At 40.8% G+C, this 10216-nt stretch overlaps 1 protein-coding gene across 1 annotated transcript; it reads left to right on the forward strand.

Annotated features, from left to right (window-relative positions):
- The first annotated feature begins 1269 nt into the window (after positions 1 to 1269).
- On the forward strand, positions 1270 to 6487 carry emx2 (empty spiracles homeobox 2). Its single transcript, XM_067609527.1, has 3 exons — positions 1270 to 2596; positions 3807 to 3991; positions 5455 to 6487. Exons 1-3 carry the CDS (start codon positions 2206 to 2208, stop codon positions 5620 to 5622), a joined length of 744 nt encoding a protein of 247 aa, XP_067465628.1. The 5' UTR covers positions 1270 to 2205; the 3' UTR covers positions 5623 to 6487.
- The last annotated feature ends 3729 nt before the right edge of the window (positions 6488 to 10216 follow it).

The following is a 10216-nucleotide window of genomic DNA, read 5'->3' on the forward strand; positions in this document are numbered from 1 at the left end:
TTGATCATTATTTCACGCTTGTTTGTGACCACTAGAGGTCGGTAAAGCACCATGGAGAGGAGCGCCACACTGCACACAGTGAAAGCAGGCAAAGTGTGTTGCTTCATGTCTGATCAGCATTCAACTGAGCTGTGTGAAACTCAGGAAAATACAAACATGCAGGCAGGCAGTTGTGAGTATGCAGACAATTAGAAAATCCAATAACATTAGTTATAAAAAAGAAAAAAGAAAAAACAAAACTATCCAACATGCAAAACATTTCCTTACAAAATATGTTTGACACGTATAGTAAATGTCTTTTATTCGCATGCCCCGATCTATATGATGAAGCCACAATGATACTAATAATAATAATAATAACGGTAGCAGCCTAATAATAATAATGATAATAATATGACTCATTAAAATCATGATTGATATTTATTATTTGACTATTAAAAACCAAAAGGCTGTGCCAGATTAAATGAACTGACAGACCATCGCAAATAAAACATTTAAAATAAATAACCTCCCATTGATTCCTCATAGTGTTGTCGGTTTAATCATGTAACCTGGATCCACACATTTTAAAGATGTCACATCGTGCTTGTGATGTGTTGTACAGCTGTTGACGCTCTCAACCCATTTTAATCTACAGTTTGTATTTTCTTCCACACAAACACTTGACTCACCCGCACAAATAAAACCTCAACTTGTCCATAAGCCTCGTATGTGCAGGTGTATAGAAACGATATAACTAATGATACAATTAACGATATTAATAATTGTGCCCACATTGAAATAAATATTTATAATAATAATAATAATAGAAATCTGTGTTCCCTTAAAGGACAAATTAAATACAACAATTCCATCAAAAGTCTAAAAACAAACAAACAACAACAGAAACAGAAATGTATGAAAATATATTATTTAAGCAGACATGCAGTATTATGCATCTATTCGTTTAAGCAGCCTCAGTAACATCAGGAGAACTGCGCGCGCTGTTAGTGTGTATTATTTATTGAGGAGGGCCCTCGGTGCGGCCATGGCTGCAGCTCCTAGTCACGGATGCACACACACACACACACACACACACACAAACATACACACACACACGGGGCTGACAGGCTGCAGTCACACAGGTAGGCTCCTCCAATAAACACCTGTGCGTTTTTGCTTTGAATGACTGTGACACACAGCGACTGATCGGCGGGAAGCTGCTGCGTGAACTGTGAAGACCCTGTCAGGCTTCACGTCGTGTCCCGTACAGCTGACAGAAGCTCTGAAATCTTTACTGAAGCTCGTTTGTGTCTCCCAGACGTCCCATCCAGCAGATATTAAGAGCGACTTCAATTTTAAACGCACCCTAATAGAATCTGAGGGGAAATGAAAACGAGCAGAAACTAAACTAGAACAATTATGTACATAAAGCAGTTAGAAAACCATCGCCAGGAACAAAATTGGGAAATAAATGAAGGCCGACCAATGCAATTAATGTGCTGCTAAATATTATCTGCGCCGGATAGCCTCGAAAATAAACCTCAACACAGCTGATTTGATGTCTGCGCAACATTGTTGAGCATAATTTAAAATAATAACTTGCTAGTACTATCAGTGCACCCCCCACTTTAAAAAAAAAAAATCAGTTTGAACCTGTCATAGGCCGTAAATGCAAATAAGCAGTCTACCTCGAGCTTTTCTACTGGTTCAGATGAGTGTGTTAAATGTCCTGGAGATATGTGCGCGTGAGTGTGTTTGTGTGTGTGTGTGTGTGTTTGTGTGCGCGCGTGCGTACGGGGGGCTCCTCTCTGGACGAATCCGTTCCGTTGCGCGTTCGAGTCCGCCTCTCCGCGCCCCTGCTTCCCATTGACGCACTTTTTAAGCGTCTTCCCCTTCTCCACCTTAAGGCGAGCAGCAGCGGCAGCGACCAATCACCATGCCATTACAGCCTTCAGAGGAAGCTGTTTATGGGACTGCAGCGCTAATTAGGCTCATGAACTAACAAATCTGCCCGCACGAAGCCGGCGAGGAAAACGATCACATCCATGGATTAGTCTGGGAGTAGCTGAGCACTTTTTATTTTGGCTTTCTCGACACTGCCGCCTTTTCTCAACTTATTTACTGCGCAGAAACTTTCCCCCTTTTCTTGGGTGTGGAGTATTTTTTAAGCGAGAGCGCCTACGACGACTTCACCTTAAACTGGGGAATCTGGACTATCAGACCATGTTTCAACCTACACCCAAGAGGTGTTTTACTATAGAGTCTTTAGTGGCGAAGGATAATCCTGTACCGGCGTCCCGCTCCGAGGAGCCCATCAGGCCAGCGGCTCTCAGCTATGCAAACTCCGGCCAGATGAACCCGTTTCTGAACGGCTTTCACTCCGGCGGCAGGGGCGTCTACTCTAACCCGGACTTGGTGTTTGCCGAGGCGGTCTCTCATCCGCCAAACTCCGCCGTCCCGGTGCATCCGGTGGCCCCGCCGCACGCTCTGGCCGCTCACCCGCTTTCATCCCCACACAGTCCGCACCCTCTTTTCGCCAGCCAGCAAAGGGACCCCTCAACTTTCTACCCCTGGTTATTACACAGATATAGGTACTTGGGTCACAGATTTCAAGGTAAGTTCTCAAAGTGCTTCATTTGGTTCACTTTTACGCACGATACGCGCTGAGCGGCTGGAGAGTGTTTTTTTTTCCTCTTTCCTTCAGCAGACAGAGCTGGACGGAATAACATATCTGTAAAGCTGCAGCAGGGCAGGTTTTAAAGCCTATCACGTCCTGTCTTCAGGACAAAACATATACACTTTTTAAAAAATGATTATTTCGTTCAAATAATGAGCAGGTCTGCTTGAATTTCTTTATTTAGAAAAAAGAGAAAGCATCTCGTGCAAAGAAATAATTGTTGCCATGGCTTCTGTAGCCGTCTGCTGCTTTCACTGTCTGTCCAGCACGAAAAAAAGACCACTAGAATTTTTGACATGTTTGTTCACAGTTGGTCTGCAGCATAGCTTTAATTCTTTACGCTGTATTCATGCGTAAAAACGAAATAATGTATCACGCTGCTTCGCTCTTTTAAACTAAGAATTATTTCACATTTTAACTGAGCTTAAATAGATTTTTTGTTTGATTGTTTTTAAAGGAAAAAAATAAAACAATTTGGAGGATTATTTGAGTAGCTTATTGCTAATTTTCTAAAGCTGACATGAGTCATATTTGGGGTGATTTTAGTTTTATTAAGTGAACTTGGCCTGTGAGCTGTTTGGCCTCTTATCAAACTCCTTTATAATTTTTTGCTGCTGGTTGCTCATTTTATACTATTTATGCTTTTGATTATTTGTATTTTTTCTGACAAATTAAAGTAAAATGAACCTATTTAAAGGAATTTATTCAAAATTAATTTCTCAAGTTGTTTTTGGCTGATGTTTATTGCAATATTCTCATGCTGCTTCCATTTTACCTGTGATTTTGTTTACCAGAGCTGTTTGTTTAGATAATTAAATTAGGCCCAGGATTATAGCTCAGTGCTCTGTGTTGTTTTCCTCTTTCTTGCATGCGGATGCTCTGACAAATGTTGGATGAAGAAAGGATATAACAGCCAATAATTTGAAATACACACGTTTAATATATTCTCTTCTTTTATTGATCGCTGTCCAGCTTCTCCTCAGACATTATCATGTATATATTTCTCAATCCTGCCCTCAGTGGACTATTGTTTCATGCGTGCGCAGGCCTGCTGTTTTGCTCTGGAAATGTTCATATTTTATTACATTTACAAAAAAAAACAAAAAAAACCATCATGACACATCCTCGTCTTCTGCTCGTTTTCCAGGTAATGAAACGAGTCCAGAGAGCTTCCTTTTGCACAACGCGCTGGCCAGAAAGCCCAAAAGAATCCGGACAGCTTTTTCACCTTCGCAACTCCTGCGGCTCGAACACGCGTTTGAGAAAAACCATTACGTGGTGGGAGCAGAAAGAAAGCAGCTCGCCCACAGCCTTAGCCTCACAGAAACTCAGGTAAGAAACACAACATTTTCATCCACATTGAAGCGCCCATCATGTCATTTTTATTTCACCTGGACGCAGCTGCTTGTATTTTGAATTTTGAAGGCTGCTTCTTGGTGTGCTGTGTCTCGCTCTGGCCTTGCACTCTACAGTCAGCTTCACTATTATTATAAAAGGACTTTCCTCACACGACGGCTGATGATGAAGACTATATGACTTCTTTTTTTTTTTAACCTTAACATGACACCGTGGAGCTTTTTGATAGCAGGCCGCTGTGAAGCGACCGGATGATGACGCACGCAAATGTAAAATATGCAAAACAATCATTTGAAATAATCAGCCACCGAATTGTTTCTATACACCAGAGTCCATAAATGCATGTTGTCAATCGGAGACAGAGGCTTTCTGTTGGATCAAATCCACCGACATTGTATAGGCCTAACCTCATTTTAGGAGGGGTTGAATTACTTTGTTTTGGGGGGAGAATGTTGCCTTTCAAAATGGAGGGCAAATTAACCAGTTAACCATTTTATGGGATAGGGCGATACAAAGAGCGAGGCGGGTTCAGCGAATTCCCCCTGCCATATTTAAGATGGTGTTTGAGCCCATCAGCCGCTGTCTTTTGTCCGCTTGTGTCTCCTTTGGACGCGGGGCCTTTGGAGGAGCTGAAGGGAGAAATGAACCGTCACCTACTTCAATTAGCCCACTGAAGGCTTATTTAATGCACCTCAGTTGCTATTTAAGAGCTGCAGAGTGACAAAAGCAGGGGCAGACAATTTATCGATTTAGATGTTGTTAATTCCTCACGGTACCATTTATTAACAAAGCCGAGTCCATTTAGAGGAGTGTGTTAAAATATGTGTTGGATGGGTGTAATTCCTTTATTTCGTTTCCATTCAAAGACTTGGATAAAAATACTCATAGTGAGAAAAAAAAAAGAAGCTCTGACCTACTTTAGATGAAGCCTCAAAAGTTTTTCCAGACATCAAACATCAAAACATGTTAGTTTATTTCAGCTGTTTGCCTCGATTTTATTTACTTTTTTTTTTTAATTTTTAGGGCTTAATGTGGAATGCGGTGGATGATAAAGTGGCACCATTTTTATTTTTTTATAAAACTGTCTGACCCTTCACAGGCTGAGCTCACTCTGTGCTGTAAATAAATATAATATATTAGAGTAACAATTGTAATTCGATCATTTGGACATGAAGAGGCATGAATCCATGCTTTCCTGAAAATATAAATAATCATTGTTTATTCTGGTGCTTGTTTCCTCTGTGATGATCACCTTTTTATTTCTTCTGTACCGCTGTCTGCTCGTATTTAGCTCTGCCATTTAAACAATGTGTCCCTTTTTACGCGTGGTTTTACGCGCTGGCCAATCGCGGTTTATCTCGTGATAACTGATACAGGCTTTTGTTTTCTTTTTTTCTCCCCCCTCTCTCTCTCTCTCTCTCTCCCTCACTCCTCTTCAGGTAAAAGTGTGGTTTCAGAACCGGAGGACGAAGTTCAAACGACAGAAGTTGGAAGAGGAGGGCTCGGAGTCTCAGCAGAAGAAGAAGGGATCGCATCACATAAACCGGTGGAGACTGGCGACTAAACAGTCGAGCCCAGAGGAAATTGATGTCACTTCGGACGATTAAAAAAAAAAAAAGGCTATATAAGCGTCTGAGTGAAGGAGGACATGGATAAAGGATGCCGTGTAGAGACAGTGAGAGGGTAAAAAAGCCAATGTCACATTCAGATCTCCGGAGATCGGCAGCTGAGGGTGAGAGAAACCCGACTGGTGGCACTGCTGTCACAGTGAGGGTCTGTCAGTCCAGATGACCCGGGAAAATGTGACTGACAGTGTCTCAGTCCACCTACCTGAACCCTTCCACGCACCAACCACCACCACTACAATCCCCCCCATCAACCATATTTCTTTTTCTCCAATTCACATTGGACGTTTGCACTTCAGAAGGTTTTTTTTTTTTTTTTTTCTTAAAAAAAAAAAAAAACGTTTCCACTCAAGATACCAAAACACAAAACTGCTTTTGTAAAACTTGAATTGCATGGTATAGTTTTTTCCTGGTAGTTGTTTTAATTTGACAAGTTTTCTCCAACAAGAAGAAAAAGAAAAAACAATTTTGTTTTTAACTCTATTTTCCAAACTGAGAGATGTCGTGCTTCTTCCTTTTTACAAAGTGTGCAGTCTTTAATTAATGATTCTCGTGTAAAAGTGATTGTGAAAACATATGAAGTAGCGGTGCTGCGTTATAGTGGTTATTTTTTTTTTGTTTTTTTTTTTTAAGAAAAACTGAACAAAAAGTGATTTTTCGGAGAGGAAAGAACAAACCTTTCAAAAAAAAAGTGAATCAGACCACAGATATAAAAATACTTAAAGGGAAGGTATCAGCACATTCCTTTAACCTAAAGCTTTACCAATGTGTCGCTGTGGCCCCATGCAGCCTTCTGTCAGGACTGGTCCCTCCAGTGAAAGTTTCCACGAAGGACTAAATGCAAGAATTGAGAGAAAGAAAAAAAAAAAACTTCAAGCACTGAGCGTATTCCATGTACAGAAATGCTAAAAGTTAATGTTTCTGTTAAACCCTCTTTTACAGAATGTAAATAATTTTTGTGTTTGTGTTAAGTTTGCTACAATTTTAACACAAAGTATACTTCCAAGAAGTATGTAATTGTCAATATTTTGTCAATAAAGTTTTATCAATATGTTGCGCGCAGTAAAAGTATAGACTTCTGATTATATAGAGCAGCTGAATGGGGGACAAAATGCTTTTAGCTCGATTATTTTTATTCTCATTTCTGCCATCATACAGAATGATTTGGGCTCAGTGAGGTGGGACAGTACAGTTTGAGCCTGGATGTGTTGTCCTCAGCTCTGCATTTGTTTCTCAGTCTGACATAGACGGCATTAGTTTTATTTTTAAGGGGGCTGCAGCGTCTGGTCCGCTCCAGCTACAAAGAGTCCCTACAAGCTTTTGTGAAAGTGCAAATCAGTTTGGGCAATTATCATGCGAGTAATATGAGGGGGGAAAGGGGATGCATTGCCCAGTGGTCCACTTTAATCTCTTAATCCACGGATCCAAGGGGGCTTGGTTGGACATAATTTAGTACAATCTGACTACCCCTCACGACGCGATAAGGGAAGGTTGCAATGTGCCGCAAAATGGGATCTTTGTTTAAAATCTTGTCTTGCAGGCTCCATAATGCTGCTGCTCTGCTGCTCTGGACTGAACGGGAACATTAGTGACTTCTTTAGGAGCCCGCAGGCTCAACTAAAACGATGCTATTTACAGCAGGAAATTATTCCGTAGGCTATTTACACACAAACAAGCCAACAGCGAAAAACAATGAACAGCAGATCCGTTTTTTTTTAATTTAAAAAAAGGAAATCAGACAAATTTAAACTGGATTTCATTTTCTTGTGAAGGCATAACAGGAGAAATGTCAGTGTTTTCTGATGCGAGGTGTTTGTTTAATTGTTTCATAAAGTAAGGCTGTGTTTTTGTGGTGTGGGTTGGGGGGGTAGAGGGGGGTGGGGGTGGCATATAGGGAATTCTTAATCGGCCCATAGATTATAACAGCAATAAAAATCTTTAGAGAATACCATTAGCTTTGGAAAAAAAGACCCTAAAAGCTTTATTACAAACCCAGCTTTGAAATAGGGGGGATTAGAGGACTGAAAGGGTCCCACAATAGTTAGAAGAAAAGGTTTCATGCTAATGAGGTTAATGCCCTTTGTATCTCCGGACTCCACAACTTCATTACTCCTATCTCGGGCAACACCGAGCGGCTCAGAGCTTCACAATCCACTCGAGCTTTTCCCTACCCTGCCTATAAAGAAGGATTTGATAGCAGTCCTGTTCAAACTAGATAATTATATCTTTTCAAGTTGGAATTAAGATAAAGAAAGTGCAGTGGAGGCGGTGAGCCTTGATCCGCCGCAAACAAATTTGGCGCACTCTCCCCCCCTCTGTGCGCCTGTATGGACACACAGGAGACAGGACAGGCTTCTCATTAGAGCCTGGCACAGTTTGATTCATTTAAACGCGTTTGATTTTAACCTGGAAATCCCTCCTTTTTAAAAATTTTTAGCAGTAGCTGTGTTTACGGACAGAAGGTAAATAGATATTTTTTTTGCGGACAGGAGAATTCTGTCATTTTAAAATAGAAGATTTGTCACATTTAAAACCCCAGTTTACCAATTGAAATATACTAGAAGTATATTTTAAATTGCTTAATAAAATGCTATCGCTCCTCATTTTAAAGGCACCAATCAAAATATTTGAATTAAAAGAATTAACGGCTGTAGGTAAATTTGTGCTTTTCTGTACAGCAGTCTTGGTTAAAATGATCCTATATTATTGAAAAAAAAAAACCTCTCTGCGTTTATGTTGCAAATCTTACCATTTACATTAATTTTATGGGTCTTAAAAATTCAACTCGCCATTCTTTTCAGATCATGGCACTTATTAGAGGACGATCAAGCGCAATTTGAGTCTAAGGTCACATGAATATAATTGGTTTGGACAGAATTCAAATAGCGTGTGTGTGTGTGTGTGTGTGTGTGTGTGTGTATGTGTGTGTGCGCGCGTGTGTGTGTGTGTGTGATCAGATCCTTCTCCCAGACGCTCGTGCTGTGCGTTAAGGGCCAGCTGTGGGGACCTCTGGTGACCCGCTTATCTAAACTTAAGCTGCTCCGCTCCGTCCAGGGGCCAAACTCGCCATAAATCATCACAACTTCTCGGTGTGATTATTCCTTTAAATATTCACGGCAGTTTGGACATTTTGGACCAAAGCCCCGCTGCATGAAACATTTAGTCCTGCAACGTGAAATGATTATCCGTCATTGAAAAAAAAAAGAGTAGCCGCTCCTATCAAGTGACCCCACTGACCCAAAACCTCTAATCTGCAATTAGTAGGTATAATTACGTCCGCTGACACCACTAATGTGAATAGTGGCGGGAGGGAGGGGAATAGGCCGGAAGACGGACTTCGTATTAGTCCTGAAAGTCAATAATTGATCGAGCTGAAATCTGTGAAGTTGTGAGAAGCGGCTTTTTGAGAGGATGGTTGCGGATAGTTTATCTGTGCGCGGGCCTTCTCCTGGTTTTATTCAAAGAGCATCTCGCCGGGGCTAAAATAAATGTTTCCGAGGTGATGGCACCTGTAGACCGGCACTGTCACAAAAACCACGTCAGGACTAACTTGATCTGTCCTGTTTCACAAATTGCCTCTGAAATTGATCCTTGAAACGAGAGAATGAACCCTACACAATTCCCTTGGCCTTGACATAAGGTGCAGCGATAAATAATACTAATGAGCAATTACCATACAATCACCCTTCAAATAGCTTACATAATAATAAATTAAACATCGGAGCCTCGGATTCAGTTTCTTGCTTTATTATTAATAACGAGGGAGGGGCGTTTTTGCAGCCATGATCTGATGATTATGTTTTCCAAACGCAGCAATTTCTAATTTGCCATCGGGTGCAGTCAGCATTTATTGACTCGGACTCAGTGACTGGTGCGCATTGACTTTCTGCTGGCATGAAACAACTACTGCGCAGACGCGAAATTAATTTTAATTACGTGTTCTTTTTTTTTTTTTATCGTTTTAATTGATTTTCAATTTAGATTTAGAAGGAGATGAGGCGTTCAAGTGCACGGCTGCACACACACGCAGCTTGTGCGCTATATCGGCCTGCTGCGTTCAATGACATTAATCGGTCGTGTTAAAGCCTAAACTCTTAACTTAATTGTAATGGACAATACATAATATATTGTCAGAAATAAACTGAAACTGTGTTTTTAATGGAAAAATGAATTGATGGCGAATGACAGCAGTAATATGTAAAGTTACATTTGAAAGCAATTATTTATTTTCTTGTCTATTCCCTGTTCAGCTCACTGAATGTCCCTTTTTTCTTTTTCTTTTTTTTAAAATTCTCCATCACAGTTAATGAATTCAGAGCAGGGTTACAGCTTGTACACACGCACACTAAGAGCCTGGCACCACTATGTGATTGTTAATAGATGAATGAAGCCAAGAGCCACATTACAAGCTGCTCTGACAGACCCATGCAGAGTTTCACTCACTAGGTTTTGGTGCTCCATTGCCTGTGTTCACTGAGGTCACCACACAGACAACATTATGACCCAGAGATGTCCTACAACGACACATGGCCGTTTCACGATGAAATATTCATCGAGAGCTGCGATTCAGAAAACT

Source organism: Thunnus thynnus, chromosome 14 (assembly GCF_963924715.1).
Source record: "Thunnus thynnus chromosome 14, fThuThy2.1, whole genome shotgun sequence".
Lineage (NCBI taxonomy): Eukaryota > Metazoa > Chordata > Actinopteri > Scombriformes > Scombridae > Thunnus > Thunnus thynnus.

Coding starts and splice junctions, on each gene's coding strand:
- emx2 (XM_067609527.1), top strand. CDS start 2,206: ATGTTTCAACCTACACCCAAGAGGTGTTTTACTATAGAGTCTTTAGTG. Junction 2,597..3,806: donor CTTGGGTCACAGATTTCAAG/GTAAGTTCTCAA, acceptor CTCGTTTTCCAG/GTAATGAAACGAGTCCAGAG. Junction 3,992..5,454: donor TTAGCCTCACAGAAACTCAG/GTAAGAAACACA, acceptor ACTCCTCTTCAG/GTAAAAGTGTGGTTTCAGAA.